At 42.4% G+C, this 22,192-nt stretch overlaps 1 protein-coding gene across 1 annotated transcript in view; it reads left to right on the top strand.

Annotated features, from left to right (window-relative positions):
- The window catches only part of fasn (fatty acid synthase), a 71,018-nt gene extending 48,826 nt beyond the window's left edge, over window positions 1-22,192 (top strand). The window contains 16 exon segments of the mRNA XM_028475419.1: window positions 7,561-7,711; window positions 7,889-8,067; window positions 8,641-8,760; window positions 9,778-9,900; window positions 11,104-11,327; window positions 11,406-11,595; window positions 12,132-12,283; window positions 12,584-12,675; window positions 14,029-14,423; window positions 14,569-14,760; window positions 15,624-15,827; window positions 15,929-16,140; window positions 16,224-16,269; window positions 16,272-16,324; window positions 16,405-16,656; window positions 21,517-22,192. Coding sequence (XP_028331220.1) covers window positions 7,561-7,711; window positions 7,889-8,067; window positions 8,641-8,760; window positions 9,778-9,900; window positions 11,104-11,327; window positions 11,406-11,595; window positions 12,132-12,283; window positions 12,584-12,675; window positions 14,029-14,423; window positions 14,569-14,760; window positions 15,624-15,827; window positions 15,929-16,140; window positions 16,224-16,269; window positions 16,272-16,324; window positions 16,405-16,656; window positions 21,517-21,627 — 2,696 coding nt within the window. The 3' untranslated portion in view covers window positions 21,628-22,192.

The raw sequence follows: 22,192 nt of genomic DNA, 5'->3' as shown, positions 1-22,192 counted from the left end.
ACAGCATTAGCAAAAATCAAGGATGTAGCTGAAAAATAACGATCAAAGGTTACCTGTAGTTAGGCTTGGGCAGTACTACGGTAATACCATATACCGCGGTGTCATAAAAATGCAATGGTTACAGTTTTAATACCGTCATTAAAAAAAAAAGAAAAAAAAAATGCAGTGCACTTTTATAAGAGATAGAGAATTAATTTAATGCCTAAACATGATTCTATGTCCATGAGCACTTGTGTGTTCAATCAGTGTTGAATGGATTGTCGTCGGGTGACAGTGTAGAGGAGAGAGAGAGACAGAGGCTGTGTTCATACTGCAAGCCTTAATGCTCAATTCCGATTTTTTATTTGTCCGTTCACATTACCATTTAAAATGTGACCTGTATCAGACTCCAGTGTGACACTCTTTTTTCTTTTTTTTTTTGTGTGTGTAGCGCAGCTCTCACTGGTACCTACAGCTATGCTATAAAGCAGGGGTGTCCAATTCCGGTCCTCGAGGGCCACTATCCAGCATGTTTTAGATGTTTCCCTCTTCCAACACACCTGATTCAAATGATTAGGATCGTTATCAGGCTTCTGCAGAGCTGGATGAGGAGTTGATCATTTGAATCAGGTGTGTTGGAAGAGGGAAACATCTAAAACATGCTGGATAGTGGCCCTCGAGGACCGGAATTGGACACCCCTGCTATAAAGTGACGTCAACTTATAAAATGAGCATTAAATCCTCTGACCGTTCACAATTCTCAGAGCTGATGGAGTTTAACACAGGACAAATCTTCACTGAACCTCCGACAGGCAGCTGCTAACGCAAGGAAGCAGCATCGCTGTATGTCTGTGCACTGTTTTGGGGGGGGAGCGGAGCGTACTTTTTGTGGGGATTGAGCTCTGATTACCATTATTCTTTGATCTGTCTGTATTACTAACATGAGCCTGACTAGTAAATTGTGTGATTTGCCAGAGAAAAAAAACATTTGGTTGTGCTGTGTTTGAGCCACAGACGGTGAGATGGAATGGGATGAGAAGAGCGTTCACTCCGTGCTCACCGGTAATTATTGTGGTGACGTGACTAAAGCACATTTAAGACCTATCTGATCTTAATTTAGGACAATTGAATACTTTTTAAAGCCTTTTATTTAAAATATATATTTAAGGCTCTTTAAGGACCACCCTGTCACCCTGAAGTCAACAGTTTGGCTGTCTGAGCCTTACGTCATAATTAGTCACGGTAATACCGTGACTAATTATGAGGATGATATGATAAAATAGGGAGACGGTATAACGGTATCAAAATTTGGATACCACCCAAGCCTACCTGTAGTAGTACTGCAGCATAGCAAAACAATTGTTCAACTTTTCATTAAAGCAGCAAAATTGGTACACATGTTGATTAATGTATTCTGAATAGGGACCCCCTATTTGCTTTCACAAATAAAATAACAAATTACATTTGTATCATTTCTATTATATTTCCAACTAAAAAAAATTGGCATTTTTATGTGAAAATCCATTTTTGCACACATCAGTGACAGGTTCAGAAGTATGTTGTTGTGGTGGAAGTGGTGTGGTGTTGCAATTTGGTAATGTTGTTGTGCATCGGAACACTCCATCATTTCAGATATTGGATTAGCACTTGTTGGATGTGATTGAAAACGTCATGTCCTCCCGCTATTTGATACAGGCAAGATGCACCTTTGTAGCAAAAGTGACGTGCCGGTGTGCCTTCAAGGTGTTGCTGAAGCTAAGTCACTTCTGTTATACTTGATGGCATCATCATGGCAGATGTTCAAGCCAAGACATTTGAAGACTATACTCACCAAGTCTTTATCCCAAATGTTGAGGGGCAGCTGCATCGTGCTTCATGTCTCAACCTCATTAGGGATAGCTACAAAGATGGCTCCTTGAAGACGACAACAAGGGAGAAATGTGGAAAATGGGTCCGACAGTGTGTGGTGAGCACTCCAGCCATACCAGGAAACTGGCAGAGTTTTCTATGTGTTGATGCAAACATAATGGAGCTCTTCAGCTTCCTGTCCAATATGCTGGTGCAGTCCTTCCAAGATGAGACAAAGGAGCTGGTAGTCACTGATGGTGAAGCAGTCATCTGCCTTCCAGGCCAGGAAGATGAAAGCTCTCGGGCTCCATGCTGTCAAGAAAAGGCAGACACTCGCATCATGCTTTCTCTTCTGCTGACATTCTCTTCTGCTTCTTGGTGAAGGCGGTCACATTTTTCTCTGCTCCTGTTCTCCTCCCTATCTGCCCTCGCTCCTCGTTTTGTCCGCTGTCTTGTAGAGCTAATAGGAGACTCTCTCTGCATTCATCCGAAAACTGAAATTATGGAAATGGTCAGCTGGTCTCTTAATGCTATTGATCAAATTTTCTCAATGAGAAGACCAGTCATCTCTGAAGGATGAAACAGAGCACTGAACTTTTAGACTATCATGATGAACAAAACTCAAAAGTAACCGAGAGGCTACTTTGGAGCGTTTGCGTGGAATTGAATCTTGGAGAGAATGGAGAGGATGTATGCTCGGCCAACTGCTGTTTGATGCCACATTATTGGATTTACTGTGATCAGAGAAGGCATCTGGAGGAGTGCCCAGAGAGGCTGCATGACCCCCAGGGGCAGGATATCCTCTCCACCTCTCCAAGTTTTCTGAATCTGAATGCTGCAGCACATGACCACCGTCAGATTGAAGTTCGAACTGAACTTCTGTGTCACGTCGACTCTATGCCCACGGTGTAGAAGCATATATCAGACTTAAAGCTGCAGTTTGCAGAATCTCCGCTCCGTTTTGAAACTGAAACCTAAACTTATCCTCCCTTACCGGTATATTTTGTGAACACTTTTAGCTATTTTTTTCTCAATAGAAAATAGTGACAAATGCATGGAATTTATCTTGTTTTTGTAGATTTTTGTTGTAAAGACTCTGACATGAATGCATGTATCATCTGTAGTTACTGTCCTGAGCAGTGGCTGCTGCTGCCGTTTGTGACTTTAAACTGCTGCTTCTCCACCTCGATCGTCCTTTTTTCGCTTGATTTGCCGTGTTGGCCCTAACGCAGCGATGGAGACTTCGGCTGCTGAAACGTCCGCCATTGCATTTGGTACGTGAACGCGCCTGACTTCAGTCGAGCATAGTATCGCCCAAAACAGCCCATGGAGCACATGTGTTTGTAGAAAGATCTCTGATTGGCTGACATCCAGATTTCTAAACTTAATTTTCAGGGAAGAATAGATTCACTGTCCACTCAGAACACTTACAATATTAGATTACAATATGCTCAAAGATGATTATGGATTTTTGACCAAATGACGCCAAAAAAACGTACATACTGCAGCTTTAAGTCAGAGTTATCCAGACGTTGGTGCCATAATATTGGTTCAGGATACACGCTTAAAACTTTTCAGGCCGGACAAAATTTGGTGATATGCGAGGACCGCTTCAAGTCGAGCTGCTATGAGAAGGATCTGCGTGCTAAGCTTAAGGGCACAAAGGCAAAGACATGGTCCGACAGAATTCCTTAACAGTCTCTGTTCTGTGTCAGGAGAATTTAACTGTTTGTTAGGGCCCTGCTCCTCGGAGAAAGTGCAGCATTCTCCCGTCAATGAACAGATATCCTTTCACGCAGCTTTCATCACAGTTGCTAATCACATTTTTGTAGTTTCAACACCCTAACTACTCAGCCATGGATCGTTTCTGCTGGTAACAACAGCTCTGTCAGTTATGCTAATTTTGCATGCTGAGTGGGTGCAGGGAGGTTCACAAGAAGCAGGTAGTTGCTGAGAAAGGTGATTTAATCCTCTCCTAACATACAACCTGGATGCTGCACTTTATCACTGAGGCAGAGGTTACTCACGGCTGCTTCGCGCCAAAAGCCAACAGAAAAACTACACTTCCCAGAATGTAAACAGACCTGTTACACCTCTACCTTCTACAATGCACCACTTCTTTAAAGCAGCAGGTCGTGCCAATCAACGACCGTGTGTCATATTCTGACCAAAATGGCGGCTCTCAAATAGTTTATGCCCCAAGGTATGAAATCGTTTTGTTTTTAATACATTAAACACATTTTTTGTTGTATACATCTTCACTACAAATACCCATTATAGAAAGAAGTGTAGTGAAGGATAAAAAATACCAAAAAGGTTAGACTTTTAATCATGGCTGTCACTACACGATTCAGCATTTTTCTTCTTTTGGGTTTACTTCCATTACATTGTCGTCTTCTAATAACTTCAATCAATCAATCAATCAATCTTTATTTGTATAGCGCCAAATCATAACCAATGGTATCTCAAGGCACTTTACAGTAGAGCAGTCTTAAGGACGGACTCTTCATTTTATGGATACACACATATGCATATATACGTATATACACATACATATGTATCCCACACCCAACATGAATTCATCATGGCGGCAAGGAAAACCTTCTGTTAAGCAGCAGGAACCTTGTGTGGATCCCATTCCTATGATGAACAGCCATCCACGTTATGCTGTGTTGGGTGTGTGCAGAGGAAAGGGTGGAGACAGAGCCGCTGAGACTCTGTAACTCCACACTAAGGATCCCACGGACCTGCAAGACAAAAGCCAGAAGGAGTACAGGAGCAAACACACAAGGGAAGAAGCAGACATAGAGGGAGTGTTTGAGAGAGGAGTGGGACCCTCTCCGGTCCCTCTCTAGCCTAAATGACCTCTCTCTTAACGCCCTCTCCAACCTCTCTCCAACCGAGCATGCCACCCCCCCCCCCCACCCCCCTGGCAGTCTATGCCTATTGCATCTTAATTATGAGCTATGAGCTGGTTCCTAACTAAAAGCTTTACCAAAGAGGAATGTTTTGAGCCTAACCTTAAAGGTAGAGAGGGTGTCTGCTCCCTGAACCGTGGTTGGTAGATGGTTCCAGAGAAGTGGGGCCTGATAACTGAAAGCTCTTTCTCCTATACTACTTTTAGAGACAAATGGAACGAGTAGTCCAGCATTTTGAGAGCGTAGTGTTCTGGGGGGATTGTATGGCACTACAAGCTCCTTGAGATAGACTGGTGCCTGTCCATTTAGGGCTTTATAAGTGAGAAGAAGAATCTTGAATTCTATTCTATATTTTATGGGAAGCCAATGCAGAGAGGCTAATACAGGAGTAATATGATCTGTTCTCCTAGTTTTAGTCAGTACACGTGCTGCAGCATTTTGAACCAGCTGAAGTGTCTTAAGCGACTTGCTCGGGCAGCCTGCTAAAAGAGAATTACAATAATCCAGTCGAGAGGTAACAAAAGCATGGACTAGTTTTTCGGCGTCGCCCTGAGACAGGATAGATCTGATTTTAGCAATGTTACGGAGATGAAAGAAGGCAGTTCTTGAAGTTTGTTTTATGTGAGAGTTGAAGGATAAGTCCTGATCAAATAGAACCCCAAGGTTTCTAACAGTTGTGCTTCGTGTCAGAGTAATGCCATCTAGGGCAGTTAGGCTAGCATAGGTTTCTCTAAGGTGTCGTGGGCCCAGTACAATGACCTCAGTCTTGTCTGAGTTGAGAAGAAGAAAATTTTGGTCCATCCAGGCCCTAATGTCCTTTAGACAGGCCTCAAGTTTAGATAGCTGATTTGTCTCACCTGGCTTCATTGATACATACAGTTGGGTATCATCAGCATAGCAGTGAAAGTTAGCAGAGTATTTTCTCATAACATTACCAAAGGGGAGCATATAGATACAGAAGAGGATTGGACCTAGCACAGAGCCCTGAGGAACCCCGTAGCTTACTTTAGTGTACACAGAAGACCTATTATTCAATGTACAAACTGGTACCTATCAGATAGGTAGGACTTAAACCAGTTTAGGGCAGTCCCTGTGATTCCAAGTAATTTCTCTAATCTCTCTAGTAGAATATAGTGATCTATAGTGTCAAAAGCTGCACTAAGATCTAATAAAACCAGCACTGAGAGTCGTCCTTCATCTGAAGCCCAGAGTAGATCATTAGTTACTTTAACTAAAGCAGTCTCTGTGCTGTGTTGAGCTCTAAAGCCTGACTGGAAGTCCTCGAACAGGCTGTTGTTTTGAAGAAATTCACAGAGCTGAGCCGCCACAACTTTCTCAAGAATCTTTGAAATAAAAGGAAGATTAGATATAGGCCTGTAGTTTGCTAAAGTGCTGGAATCAAGAGTAGGTTTTTTGAGATGGGGTTTGATTACAGCTACTTTAAAGGACTGTGGCACGTAGCCTATTGATAGGGATATATTTATTGTCTCCAACAAAGATGGGCAGACCAGGGGAACAACTTCTTTACACAGCTTAGTTGGGATTGGATCTGAAAGGCAGGTCGATGGTTTGGAGGATGAAATAATAGAGTTAAGTTCCTGAAGTCCTATATGTGTGAAACAGTTTAGGTTAGGCCTATTTACATTTAATGGTACAGCAGGCCCAGGTGAAGGCAGGGAGTGGCTAATTTTATCTCTAATCTTATGAATTTTATCGTTAAAAAATGTCATAAAGTCCTCACAGCTGAGGGCTAGAGGAATCATGGGCTCAATAGAGCTCTGACTTTGTGTTAGCCTGGCTACAGTGCTGAAAAGGTACCTCGAATTATTTTTATTTTCTTCAATTAGTGAGGAATAGTATGTAGATCGACTATGTCGTAAGGCTGTCATGTATTTACTATGGCTTTCTTGCCAGAGTATTCGTGACTCCTCTGTTTTATTGGAGCGCCACATTCTCTCTAATTTACGGGTTGTTTGTTTGAGTGTGTGAGTTTCAGAGCTAAACCACGGAGCTTTCCTCTGACGTTTAATAGTTTTTTCCCTCAATGGGGCAATTGAGTCCAAGGTGGATTTTAGCAGACTAGCAGAGCTATCGACAAGCAGATCCAGTTGAGAGGGGTTATAATTAATATCATAGTTATTTATTGGATGGTGCACTGAGTTTAAGGCAGCAGGAATGGCCTCTTTAAATTTAGCCACAGCACTATTGGACAGATTTCTACTCGGAACTATTTTATTGCACAGTGCGAGATCCTCTAATATAATGTTAAAAGATATTAAAAATTGATCTGATAGCAGAGGATTTTCAGGGTAGACTTTTAGTTCATTAATATCAAGGCCATATGTTAGAACAAGATCAAGAGTATGATTTAAACGATGAGTAGCTTCATTAATAGTTTGAAAAAAGCCAACTGAGTCTATTAGGGACATAAAGGCTGAGCTCAGGCTATCACTATCTTTGTCCACATGGATATTAAAATCTCCTACTATCAGTATTTTATCAGAACTGAGGACTAAGTTTGATATAAACTCAGAGAATTCTGATAGAAATTCAGAATAAGGGCCTGGAGGACGGTAAATTATCGCAAATAAGACTGGCTGGCAGGTTTTTGATTTGGTATTTGAAATGGTATTTGACATTCATCTTCAAACGTCCACCCAATCACGTTTTGTTCAAACTGGTTTGAACGTGACCTGGTTCAACTGATTTCTGAACCACGCTGGTTGTCATCAATTGTAGTCCCTGTGCTGATTGTTTTAATTATTATCTGTACTTGTGTAATTTAGTTTTATGGGATGTTTGTGTTGTTGTGCAGGCGACCAAGCTCTGCAGCAGTGCATGTTGGGCATGGAGTTTTCAGGGCGTGACCCAGCTGGACGCCGTGTGATGGGACTGCTGCCAGCTAAAGGCCTCGCCACCAAAGTAGATGCTGACCAACGCTTCCTTTGGGAAGTTCCCAACAACTGGTCAGTTTACAGGAATGATGGGATGTGATAACAGACAAACCAAAGCAGGGTGTGACATGAACATAAGAGCTTTTCTCTGACCGTATCAGAGCCAGAGATACTGGTATCTACTTTTAAAAGCTGCTGTCTGCTTATAAAAGATCAAATCAGAAATAATGTAATTATCTGTTTGTCTAGGACTCTGGAACAAGCCGCCTCGGTGCCGGTGGTGTATGCGACAGCGTTTTACTCCCTGGTGGTGCGTGGCAGGCTTCGACCTGGAGAGACAGTTCTCATCCACTCAGGATCAGGAGGCGTCGGCCAGGCAGCCATTGCCATAGCACTCAGCAAGAAGTGTACAGTGTTTACTACAGTGGGTCAGTATTTAGCAAATACGTGTTTGTCAAAAGATGGTGACACATAGTGTACTTATCGTTAAAGTATATTTCAGTAACAAACTGTGATTTGTGATTGAGTCCCTATGATGTAGAAGGTGTATTACTTTATAAGGGGGGTTCTCAACCTTAGGGTCGCACTGGGGGGTGGTCACCAGATGCCTTCAAGAAACTAAGAATATTTTTTGAACATTTTGGGCACTTGAATCCTTTCCACCCTCCTTTTGTCACATATATTGACCCATTATTGTCACTTTTAACGTCTTTTCACATATTCTCTGCTTATTTTTGCCAATTTAACCACATTCACGATTTGACATGCCCATTATTTGTTTCAACTAATTGTTCCTACTTTTTTCTGCCACTTTTTTGGCCCCGTCTCTACATGACTGTTCTTCAATGTTCATGTCTGTGTTCAACCACCTTCAGGTACAGTGGGGGTCCCCGCTCTCTGGCACCTTTATTTTGGTTGTTGCAGGCTGAAAAGGTTGAGAACCACTCGTTTGTAAGATATTGTACGTTACAAAATATTTTTTACTTTTTTAACATTCCAAGGCTCCACAGAGAAGCAGAAGTACCTGCAGGACAGATTCCCTCAGCTCTTAGACGAGTCATTTGCTAATTCCAGAGATGCCTCTTTTGAAAAGCATGTTCTCCTTCACACGAACGGCAAAGGTAAGAGCCGCGGTCTGTGTGTCTATAGAAAACGTGTGTATAGATTCAGAGGTAATACGGCTCATGGTTTATTACACAACCCGATGCACCAACACAGAGAGAAGAAATCAATATAAATTAGGCTCAGGCTCTGGTTATTGTCTGTGGAACAAAAGTCAGGCCAACAGACTTTGTTCAAAGACTAATCATGATAGCGTCTGTGGAGCACGCAGCATAGCGTGCACAATGCATTTAGCACGTTTATCTCTGTAAATATGTAATGTGAACGGATCAGCTGTGGGACACAAAATATGGGGAGGAGGAAAAGTAAATGTTAGTGGTGGGACTCTATTAAAAAATATTTAATGAGAGACTTTGTAATTAATTAATCTTATTTAATCGCGTAACAATGTTTGACATGAGAAGCAGCGTTTTTCAAATTAGTTTATTTTCATCACTGTGTGCTAACATAATGTGCAACATGAATACGTAATATTATGATTGCATTGTTCTCAAAACTTAAATTAATTAAGCTAATAGGATTAAAGATTTTATGTAAACTTTCTAAAACAAATGTGTTTTTGGATTAAAATAAAAAACAGCTCTTAGTGCAGAACATTTCAGAGAAATGAATACTGAACAGTGCAAAATAGTTTGAATATTTGTGGCATTAAATAAACAGAGCAACTGATGAAGCTGATTAATTTAGTTTGACATAGTCTTTCTACAAAGCAGGTAATAAGTTGCGTCAGGTGATGTTGTCTATAGCACTGCCTCTGGCCCCGCCCACATCCTCTACCACAGAGAGTGGTCGACTGTCGACTACAATCATTTTTTCACTGACTTTGTTCATTTGTTTTTATAAACAAAAATCAACGGCCATGAAGCACAGCAACCACTTTAGTCTTTGTCTTTAAAAAATACTGTCTTCAGTCGTTTAAGCTCCACCAATATATTAACATCTGGTTTAATTTGAATTCAACTTTTTTTACTACTGATGACCCCTGATTCCTCTCTGTGTCTGTGTCTGTGTTACAGGTGTCGATGTGGTGCTAAACTCTCTGGCTGAAGAGAAACTGCAGGCCAGCATTCGCTGCCTTGCTCGTCACGGTCGATTCCTGGAGATTGGCAAATATGACCTTTCCAACAACTCCCCACTGGGTAGGTGTGAGATCAGATTAAATCCTGTCATGTAGCCGCTTCTATCTGAATTATTTCAACTAATCTTATAGATATGAGTGTTTTATTTATATGGTATGTAGTTCAGTCAAATGAATACTGTCAGCATCCTTTTTTGTGACGTGTTGTTTAGAACAGGTGTTCTCAACCTTGGGGTCAGGACCCCATTTGGGGTCATGAGACACTGGGAGTGGGTTTCCAGATGCTTTCAAGAAACCAGGAATATTTTCTATATTGAGTCAATTTTTGCTTATTTTTTACCCTTTTTCTGCAACTACATCAATTGTGGAACTTATTTTCATCAGTTTTTGCTATATTTTTGCTCCTTCTAATGCATTTTTGCTACATTACTCCCTATTATAGAACTTCTACATCAAATTTTAATGTCTTCTCCGAACATTTCTTCCACTTTCAAGACATTTTCGGGCCTTATGAACCCTTTCCACCACTTTTCCCATCTAATGTTGCATATGTTGACCCATTATTATTATTTTAACTTCTTTTCACCATATATCGTACTTATTTTTGCCAATTTAACCACATTCACGATTGTGATGTCCATCATCTGCCAGTTTTAACTAATTGTTCCTACTTTTTTCTGCCACTTTTAAGCCATTATTGACGCTTTGAAACCTTTTTCCCACTTTTTGTGTTTGTTTTTGGTCACTCTAATTTGCAGCTTTTAACCAATTTCTATGGTTTTTAAAATCACATTTCACCATCTTTTCTGCCATTTTTGGTCATATTTAGCTCTTTTTATTTCTGATTAAAACAAGGATTTTCATCTTTAAGATGACTTAATACTAGGGCCCAAATAATTTTAAACTTCCTGCATAACAGTGGATATTATTTAGATGAATAAATAAATGTGGTTATCACAGATTCATAGAACAATAGACCATCATTTTACTGACTTTATGGATGGGAGCCAAAAATCTCTCCCCTTTATTCCCTTAGATGGTCCTGTCTCCACATGACTGTTCTTCAATTCATGTCTGTGTTCAACCACCTTAAGCTACAGTGGGGGTCCCCGCTCTGGGACCTTTATTTTGGGGGTCTTGGGCTGAAAATGTTGAGAACCATTGGTTTAGAATGAGTCAATAAATCCTTTGCTCTTTTAAAGAAAACACGGCCTTTCGAGCTAAAGTAGTTTAAATGTGTTTCTTGTTTGTGTGACCCCCTCAGGCATGGCTGTGTTCCTGAAGAACGTGGCATTCCATGGAATCCTGTTGGACGCTCTCTTTGAAGACGGTAATCAGGAGTGGGAGGAAGTGTCCCAGCTACTGAAGGAAGGCATTGTGGGAGGTATAGTTCAGCCTCTACGGACCACAGTGTTTGAGAGGGACCAAGTGGAGCAAGCGTTTCGATACATGGCTCAGGGAAAGCACATCGGGAAAGTCCTCCTGCAGGTTAGTCCCTAACCTGCTCTTCTTCTACTAGTTCACCTCAGCAGGCAGTTAAACTGGTGCAGTGTCCTTTCTCCTCAGGTTCGCTCTGAAGAAAAGAGTTCAGCGGCTCCTTTGGTTTTTCCAGCTATGTGTCGCACATTCTTCTCTCCATCCCAGTCCTACATCATTACTGGTGGCCTGGGAGGTTTTGGCCTGGAGCTGGCCCGCTGGTTAATAGAGAGAGGAGCTCGTAAACTGGTGCTGACATCCAGAACCGGCATCAGGAACGGTGAGTCCCCCAGACTACCAGATAAAAACATTACGAAGCATGGTTTCATATTGATCATATTGAATATTGAATATTTATTGTGTCGGTGGTTGCACTTTGTTGACGGTCCCTGTGTGACGTCTCAGCGTCAGCTGCTCATAGGAAACAATGGGATATTTCCTGCTGAAATGACCAATAATTGTGTTGAAGATCAGCTCGTTGCAGCTTGTAGCTCATTGGCTATCTCATAACGGTTAGAACGAGACATTATTTGGGTGAAGTCTTGATGCGGGGATCTTTATGCTCCTGCTCTTCTGACATTGTTCCACTGACTGATGTTTCCTGCAATCATCATACTACACTGTTGTTTCGTTATCTCTAAATCTCGATATAATTATCCCGTTATCACGGGAAAATAAAGTCTCGTTATCTTGAGAAAATTAAGTCGTTATCACGGGAAAATGGAGGAAATTTTTTTTATAAAAAGCATGGCCCTTTAGGGCTTCCGTACACATCCATCCTTTCATATATCACGTTTATCTTCATTTTCTTCACAGGCTACCAGGAAAACTGTGTGCGAGCATGGAGGAACCAGGAAGTGCAGGTGTTGGTGTCGACCAGTGATGTTGGGACACCAGAGGGAGCTGAGGAACTGATTGCTGAGTCCAGCGCTCTGGGCCCAGTAGGAGGGGTCTTTCACCTCGCCATGGTAACGCACAACGCCATCAAAAGATACAATCACCTCAGCAGTGAATACTGGAGTCTTCATCTTTGTAGGATCTACTTCTTCTGAGCAGGTTGAGCTGCTTGGTTCAGCTCTTTAGATCAGCCTCCTGGGTAAAGGTCCACTACCAGGCCTTGGTTTACGGTGTTCTGGGTTTAAGATAGTCTGCAGATGTTTAGTGTAGGTTAGTGCTGGTTAGTGTTAGTGTAGGTGTTTGCTAGCGTTGCAGTTACAGCTTGAATATATAATATATATGTCTGTCTCTTAATGGTTTCTGGTTTCCAGGTACTTAAGGATGGCATGCTGGAGAATTTGAGTCCTCAGCAGTTCCTTGATGTGAACACACCCAAATATGAAGGCACTGTTAATCTGGACAGGTAGGACATACACAGTTTAACTTCCTGTTACTGTTGTCTCAAAGGCTGTTTTCAAAATCGCATACTAACGTACTATACTCTCAATGAGTATATACTATATATTATATACTATTAGTATAACTAGTATGTTGACCTCTTCCATTGAAGTATACTTCCAAGTTTCCCAGGATGCAAGATGGTGTGTGCGTGTGCGATTATAATAATTATAATAAATGGTAGTATGTTATTAGAGGGTGAGGGCAGGAGACAATAACAAGTTAATAATAGACAAATATGTGGGGGAAATATATATAAATATTTATATATATGCATACATATATACATACAGATAGTAAATAAAATTAAGAGAAGAAAGGAAAAAATGATGGATATAAATAAATAAGGAAGGGCGATCCATGATAGTTTCAACCTGGAGCCTGACACCCAGGTGAACTGAGGGGGCTAGGCAAGAACCCAGCGGACTTTGGGGGGGCTAAGAGGGACCCCACCCACAGACCTCCTCTATACTTCCTTTTCATTTGCCTTTTTTTTTAATTCCTTCCCTTCTCTCCTTTTCTGCTTAAGTATTATGTTAATTGTATTCATTTATTTTTCCTCTTCCCTCCCTGTCCAGGTATCCCTCTCAGCTCTGGGCTGCCTCTAGTCTTAGCAGGAGGAGGCTAACCCAGAGCCACAGAGTTCCCCACCCATGGAGGGCAGCTCCCAGACTAGGGATAGACCAATATGCATTTTTTTTTAGGGCCAATGGTGATACCAATTTTTTTCCCATCAGCCTTAACCGATGACTGCCGATTTTCTTGAACCAATATTACTTTTGCTCCCTTAATTTACATCATACAAATTACAAAATAATGATAACAAATGGTACAAGTCTCAATTTAAAAAAAAAAAAATCAACATTTATTGAAATGAACAAAAGTGAGGTAGAACAAGTAAGAAATATATCTGCTCTCTGTAAATAATGCAGCTCTGTGAATGATACACGTAAAAAACGCAAACATCGGCTGATAATATTGGTCTATCACTATCCCAGGCCCCTTTGGGAAGAGGCCTGTCCTCCAGGGTTATGATGCAAGCGGAGCAGAGCCCTATTTACAAAAGCATGAAAAAACTAAGACAGGACCATTTTATATTCCGCTCGCAATGCATCATAGAACGGTTGAGTATGACTAATGTGCCCACTGTGCAAAATGTTACCATATTCCACACATCTGGGTATTTCTCGCATCTCGTATTTTTTTTCATACAATCTAATGTGAACGCACTACATATTCATTTAGTCGTCAGACGTAGTATGAGTAGTACGTTAGGGTGACATTTATAACGCAGCCTAATTCTCTCTTTCCATTCCAGAGTGACCAGGAAACTGTGTCCTGACCTGGGCTACTTTGTGGCCTTCTCCTCAGTCAGCTGTGGCCGAGGCAATGCCGGACAGAGTAACTACGGTCACGCTAACTCTGCAATGGAGCGCGTTTGTGAAAAGCGCCGACACGACGGACTTCCCGGCCTTGCGATCCAGTGGGGAGCCATCGGTGATGTGGGAGTAGTGCTGGAGACGATGGGGGGGAACGACAGCGTGATCGGGGGCACACTGCCACAGCGAATTCTCTCCTGCCTGGAGGTACTGGATCAGTTCCTGTGCAGGAAGCAGCCCGTCATGTCCAGCTTCGTGTTGGCAGAGAGGACGGCGAGGCCAAGTGACTCAGGAAGCCAAAGAGACCTGGTCCATGCTGTCGCTCACATTCTGGGTAAGAACGACGTGTGTGATCTATGAAATGATCTTCCTTTACAGGAGGGAATGATGCTAAGCTAAGCTAACTCACCACTTGTAGAAACACATCGTAAGTTATCGTGAGCTAACTCGTGTGCTTTGCCTCTGCTCGTCATCAACAGGTGTGAAGGATGTGAAGACTTTAAATGCTGATTCCTCATTGGCCGACCTGGGCCTGGACTCTCTGATGGGGGTGGAAGTTCGACAAACTCTGGAGCGTGACTACAGCATCATCATGGTGATGAGAGACATTCGCCTGCTCACCATTAACAAACTGAGAGAGCTCTCCAACAGGAAGCCAGAAGGTTCAAACGGTATGAAAAAGATTTTTAGAAAAAGATTTTTCAAAGGATTTCACCTTTTTGTGGTGGAAAACTATTTCAGGTGATGAAGCGACACTTGCACAATGACATTAAACTAGGGCTTTTCAACCTTAGGGTCTTAACCCCATGTGGGGTCACCTGGAATGTCTAGTAATTACTGATTCAAAACATATATATTGCGAATTTTATCACCTTTAGATCATACATGGACAACAGGAGGTGAGCCACATGAGGCCCACGGTCTAATTTTGTGTGGCTCCCAAAGTAAACCAACAGAATGATGAAAACAAACACACAAAAAAACACAAAATGACTCAAAAAAACATAGAAATTACAGAGTAAATACACTAAAAGACAACAAACATACACAAAAATAACAAAAGAAATCTAAAATGTGAACAGAAATTGCAAAATTATCCAAAAGTTGACGACTAGAAATGCACAAAAGTAACAGAGAAATGTATGAATTGACAGCAAAAATACACAAAATAGCGTCAAAGTAACATACAAAATGAATTACTTATTATATATACTGTATATATATATATATTATAATATTTATATATGAAATTGCAACCCATAACATCTTAAAACAACTCTATTTTAAATACTTTCACTTTTCTCAAGTGTAAATCTATTTCAAATAAAACACAGTATAAAATATATCTGAGCTACTCCTGATCACAAAAATAATTCAAGAAAAAAAAAATGTTTTTGGGATCGCCAGGAATTTGTGATTTCGGAATGGGGTCACAATCCAAAAAGGGTTGGGAACCACTGCATTAAACAATGTTGTTTTAAAGATGTAGCCTATTAAAAGTATTGATGTTAGTCTGTGTTTAATCTGGCCACAGCCCAGAGGAAAGGTGATAACTCTGTGTCGGATCCAACTCGGCTGTTGGTCGACCCCAGCGCTCCCACTGTGACTGCTCTCAATGAGCTGCAGAGCCAGCAGAGGGCGCTGTTTCTGGTTCATCCCATAGAGGGCTCTGTCAGCAGCTTCCAAACCCTGGCCTCTAAGCTGAGCCTGCCCTGCTACGGCCTGCAGTGCACCAAAGGTACAGCAGTGATATAGTCTCCACAAGACTATATCATCATATAACTACATTTTTATAGCATTATGGAGTCAAAGTGATAAAGTGCTGGTCTTGTCCCACAGCTGCTCCTCTCGTCGACATCCCGTCTCTGGCCTCATTCTATGTGAAAAGCCTAAGGCAGCTTCAGCCTAAGGGTCCGTACACCATCGCTGGATACTCGTTTGGTGCGTGTGTGGCGTTTGAAATGTGCTCTCAGCTGCAGAGGGAGAGCGAGCCGGTGGACTATCTGTTCCTATTGGACGGCTCCCATTCCTACGTGGCAGCGTACACTCAGGTACGCACGCTCACGCTCAAGGAAAGATGGTACATAAGTGAGTGGAAAAGTAAGTGTGTGTGTGTGTGTGTGTGTGTGTGCAGAGATACAGAGCCAAGCTGACTCCAGGCAAAGAGTCGGAGGCTGAGGACTGAAGCTCTGTGGTGCGTTCATTCAACAGTTCATCAGCCTCGAGTACAACAAGGTACACGCTGACATTATTACTGCTGCGTATTTGTGGAGGATGAGTGTGCAAACCTGTATCATTGGTATAATCTCCTGCAGCTACTGGAGACTCTGCTGCCGCTCACAGACCTGGACGCCCGTGCCCGTGCGGCGGTGGATATCATCACCTCCAGCCACAGTGGCCTCAGTCGGGACACGCTGCACTTTGCAGCCACCAGCTTCTACCACAAGCTCAAAGCTGCTGATAGTTATGTCCCTGCAGGCAAATACAGCGGCAACGTGATGCTGCTGAGGGCCAAATCCAACAGTGAATATGAACGGAACCTGGGACATGACTATAAGCTCTCTGAGGTAAAGGGAGGGGCTTCTGTGCTCCGATGGGGAAGATCAGGGCTGGGCAATATGGACCAAAACTCATATCTTGATATATTTTTACAAAATGGCAATATATGATATAAACCTCCATGTTTTTAATTCAAATAAAGTCTTAGCAGAAAAATAATTCTGAGGTAAATTTGCTGATGCAAAATGCCACATATGCACATATATTTATCTGTAGTGTGGCTTGTTTAGGGGAATTTATGGATTCCCACTCATCAATCCATCTAACTGTGATTTTCATGCTGTTCTGAGAAGTAGCGAAAGCTGTGACTCCTTAAAGAGTTATTTTAATACAAAATGAGCTATAAAATATATATATACTGTATCAATATAGGAGATATTGTAATTGTATATATTGGCTAAATAGAAGACTTGATCTATCTTTAATCTCAATATATTGCCCAGCCCTAAACACGATTGCTCATATTTCTTTTTCTGCCTGATTTAGTTTAAGAAAGTTAAATAAATAGATAAATAGATGAAATATTACTATTTCAGTACCAGGAAGCAAAGTCTGAGATAGGTTGGACTCACACAGTCATTGGGATTCTTTTTCACTGTGATTCAGGATGTGTGGAGTTAAAGTCGATGCTTTCTATATTTACTACCAGGACTGGAATAGCTTTGAAGCTGAAAGAAGATGTATTACGATTACGGTTGAGACTTCAACGTGTAAATCTCGATTAATTAATTCTCATTTGATGAATTCCCGGTATTTCCCTAATACTGATGCACAGATCACAACCATAGACGGATAGATGGCAAAATGGGCATTTGCTCAGGACCCGAGAGCCAATGGGGACCCTTGGTACAATTTCCTGATATCTGCCAATTCAGTTATGTTTCGGTGGTACATCCCATGTAGGGGCTTGTCCTCCCATGAAGGAACCTCCAGCACCTCATCTTCTGTTCCCCATTGTCTGAGACATTCACTGAGCACGTCATCTGTTGGAGCCTTGGCCTTGATGTACTTATGAATCTTGGATGTTTCATACTGGATAGTGGCTCTCACACTCACTAGTCCTCGGCCTCCTTCCTTACGGCTAGCGTACAGTCTCAGGGTGCTGGATTTGGGGTGGAACCCGCCGTGCATGGTTAGGAGCTTTCGTGTCTTAACATCTGTGGTCTGTATCTCATCCTTTGACCAGCTTATTATTCCTGCAGGGTATCTGATTACTGGCAGGGTGTAGCTGTTTATTGCCCGGGACTTGTTCTTCCCATTGAGCTGGCTTCTTAGGACATGCCTTACTTGTTGGAGGTATTTGGCCGTAGCCACTTTCCTAATCACCTCTTCAAGGTTGCTATTTGCTTGTGGGATTTCGAGGTACTTGTAACTGTCCTCAATGTCTGCTATTGTTCCTTCTGGGAGTGAGTCCCCTTCTGTGTGGACTACCTTCCCTCTTAGTCACCATTTAACCACACTTCTCTAGTTCGAATGACATCCCAATGTCTGTGCTGTAGATCCGGGTGGTATGGATCAGTGAGTCTATGTCTCGCTCATCCATGTAGAGGAGGGGACTGATGGTGGCCCTATTCCTGAGTCGGTATCCATAGCCAGTCTTGTTGATTATTTGGCTGAGGGGGTTCAGGCCTATGCAGAACAGCAGTGGGGACAGGGCGTCTCCTTGGTATATGCCACATTTGATGGAAACTTGTGCAAGTGGCTTGCCATTGGCCTCAAGGGTGGTTTTCCACAACCTCATCGAGTTTGCAATGAAGGCTTTTAGAGTCCTGTTTATGTTCAATGATCCAAGTATGTGGCTTTCTTGTAATCAATCCAGGCAGTGCTCAGGTTAGTGTTTTGGGTTCTGCAGTCTCTAGCGACTGTTCTGTCAACCAGGAGCTGGTGTTTGGCACCTCTGGTATTTTTACTGATTCCCCTCTGAGCTGTGCTCATGTATTTAATCCATGTGCCCGCTTATCTTAGCCGCTATGATGCCAGACATGAGCTTCCATTTTGTGGAGAGGCAGGTTATTGGCTGATAGTTGGATGGGACTGTACCCTTTGAGGGATCCTTCAGGATCAGGATTGTGCGCCCTTTGGTTAGCTATTCAGGATGATTCCCATCTCTCAGCATCTGATTCATTTGTGCTGCCAAGCGCTCATGGAGTGCCGTGAGTTTCTTTAGCCTGTAGGCGTGTATCATGTCAGGGCCTGGTGCTGTTCAGTTTCTCATACCTGAGACTCTTTCTTGGATGTCTGCCACTGTGATGGTAACTGGATTCTGTTCAGGGAGGTTGCTGTGGTCTTCTCTCAGAGCCACCAGCCACTGTGCGTCACTATTGTGTTTTGCCTCCTTCTCCCATATGTCTTTCCAGTACTGTTCAGTTTCCAGCCTTGGTGGGTCTGCTAGGCTATTGCTCCCCTGCCATTGAGCGTACACTTTTGCTGGTTGAGTTGCGAACAGCTGGTTTATTCGTCTGGCTTCATTGTCTCTCGTGTACCTCTTTAGGCGGCTGGCCAAGGCTTGGAGCCTTTGTTTGGCAGTTTCCAATGCTTCAGGTTTGGGCTGTACCTCTTGGGGACTTGTTTTTTTTTTCATTGCACCTTTCAGGGCCTCTGTCAATTGGCTCACTTCTCCCCGTGCTGCCTTGATGTTAGCTTCCAGCCTTCTTTTCCATGGTGGGTATCTCATGGTTGCTCTTACGATAGCCAAGTGTCTCTAGGACCTGTGGAGTATGTCAGCTCATTGGTTTCAGTGATGGTTGATGTAGGTATCGCTCTCAGAGCTGCATTCACATCTTCTACAAGACTTTCTGGTGGTACTTCACTTAGCCTCTGTAGTTGGCTTTGTGGGTGCCTTGTGGACATTTTTACCATGATCTTTTTTTTCAGGTCAGTTGCTGCCTTGTTCAGCGTAATTGCGGTTATTGGGGTTTCGTACCTAATCTCTTGGGGGGGTTGGTGCTAACTCCGCTCTGATCTGGCCGCATGGCTCCACCTTGCCGTAGCATTGGTGTTGTACCAATCTCTGCTATCTTGTGATAGCAGTTGCCTTTTGTGGATGTTGGAACACTGAGTTACTAGGTGTTTCGCCTTGAGTTTGGACTGTGGGTTTTGTAGTAACCACTTCTCCCACATCCTTTGCATGTAGCCCCTCTGACTAGGGTTAATGGAGATGTAGGATTCCAACAGAGCCCTGTTATCGCATCTCGCCCATTTCAGTCTTGTTCCAGTAGCCCATTTTTCATCAAGGTGCTCTGGTTCCCCAGCACCTGACGCAGACCTTGTTTGGCCGGGCGACGTCTGAGCCGGCATGTCATTAATTTCATTGTCTCTCATCATTGTATGAGGTAGGCAGTAGCGTAAAGGGTCTTGCCCAAGGACCCATGCTGGCAGATGGTATTTTTCCCCAGCGGGGACTTCTGTGTGCAAGTCCAGTGACTTACCAGTTGAGCTAACCAGTCGCTATATATATATATATATATATATGTGTGTATATATACAGTGTGTGTATATATATATATATATATATGTTGGACAATTTGTGGATATAATATTAGAGCATTAATGTGTGATTACACAATGACCTACCTGATGAAATGCCCTCCCCTGTGGAGGGGGGATAGACCAATCAGAACGGAGAATTGGAGACGGAGCACTCAGCGCTGAGGGTCTCTTCTCTTTAGGTCATCGAGCCGGTGTTTATATGACCAAAACAAAGTCATTGTACTGGACTGTAAACGCAGTATGCTGAAGTTTGCCTCCATAGATTGTTTGAAAGAGGTTGTTAGAGTAATTTCTGAACAAAAACAGTCATGGAGATTGCTTCTCTTTGATTACACGCCCAGAACAGCAGAACAAAATGTATCACACAATCTTTTCAAGGCAATAGGGAGAAATGTGTGAGAGCTCCTTCTCTTTGGTTTGAAACGGAGATCCAAGGACGCTGCTCTTTGCCGCTGCGCTTTGCCGCTTTTTGCTCTTTAAAACGATCATGTGATCAGGACGCGCCGGCACGTCCGTCAGCCCCTGAGGGTTAAGTTTGTGCTTTGTGAACAATGCAGTCATAATATTCTTTATTAATTTTGGGGCTGTATGCTCCGGTCTGGACTTCAGAGCTTTTTTATCCAACAACACCTCTCTCCTGCGCATATTCTCTGGTCCAGAAATGAATGTATAGATTCTTTCTGGGAGTCTCTTTTGCAATATTTTGAGTCAGTAATAAGTGTGGCTTAAATTGTAACTAAGTCCATAGAGTTGTGGCGGTTTTGAATTAAATGAGATGGAGTCAAGGTGAAGGGTTGCTGGTCAAATGTGGACACATGGTTTATTTGATCAAAGGGTTTTGAGGCAGACTGGTCTGGGCTTCAGAGGTTTCAGTGTGAGCGGCCCATGAATCTGTAGTTGTTCTGTGCTCTCAATGTTTTTTAGTTGCTGATAGCGCTAGCCAAAACAATGACGGAGCTTCTGAGAGAGGCCTTGGTGATGTCAGTACGATAGTATCTGGCCTGCTTAGGGCAGTTTGACCATAACTGACCAGGAGAGATTCTGTAATGACATATCACATAGTTCTAGTACAGTATAATGTTTCAACCTTCCCATAGATTCATCGATTGTCATATTCCGTTTTAAATTGGAAAATGTGGCCAAATAATGTTTGGCCTTTAATTAGATGAATTAATTACAAAGTCTCTAATTAATTAAAAAACTTTTTTTTTGTTAAATTCCACCACTAATTACGATGAATGGGCTGTTGTTGTTTGGCATCCAACTTTTATGATATGATGAACGGCCGTGGTATAGGTGATGTTCATACAGTTTGTGTTAAAAATAAATATATGGGTGTAGCACGATGAATCAGGATGTTTCCTGTTTTTCTTCTGCAGGTTTGTGATGGCAGTGTGTCAGTCCACATCATTGAGGGAGACCACCGCACCTTTCTGGAAGGAGACGGCGTGCAGTCCATCAGCAGCCTTATCCACAGCTCGCTGCTCTAGAGCTACGTGTAGAGTAGTCCCGTTAATGTGTAACACAGTGGGTGGGGCCTGAACAGTTACTGATATCAAACTTGAATACACACATTAAGTCCAAAAATTACTGGAACAACTTTAGCTTTTATGCATGCTGACAGAAACGCATCAAAACCTTTGCTCATTAAGTCTTAGAATAGCCTTGTGTTGAATATAATGCTGCGGTGTCATTTAGCTTATGGGATGCTTCACTGTTTGGCCTCTTTTCTTGGTTAAGAAAGTCGTCAGTTTTGGCCAGAAGGAATTTTCCAAACCGTTTTCTTGAGCCAGCTCGGCACTGACCCATGAGGTGGATCCTGTTACTCTTTTAGTTTGTATCAGTGTAATTAGATATTCTGAAACAATCGGCTGTTACACTTCCTGAGCTTTCAATGAATCCAATGTGGTGAGAAGCTTAATTCTGACAACAACTCTGAGACCTTAAAGATCAATGAAGAGCTTATTGTCTTTTTCTAGATTCCTTTTTTGTTTTCTTTTGTGTAGCATTTCTAATTTGTAATGTATGACTAATAAAGACTTTATTAAAAACACA

The sequence above is a fragment of the Gouania willdenowi genome, chromosome 19 (assembly GCF_900634775.1).
Source record: "Gouania willdenowi chromosome 19, fGouWil2.1, whole genome shotgun sequence".
Classification (NCBI taxonomy): Eukaryota; Metazoa; Chordata; class Actinopteri; order Blenniiformes; family Gobiesocidae; genus Gouania; species Gouania willdenowi.
This window is presented reverse-complemented; position numbering and strand designations above follow the sequence as displayed.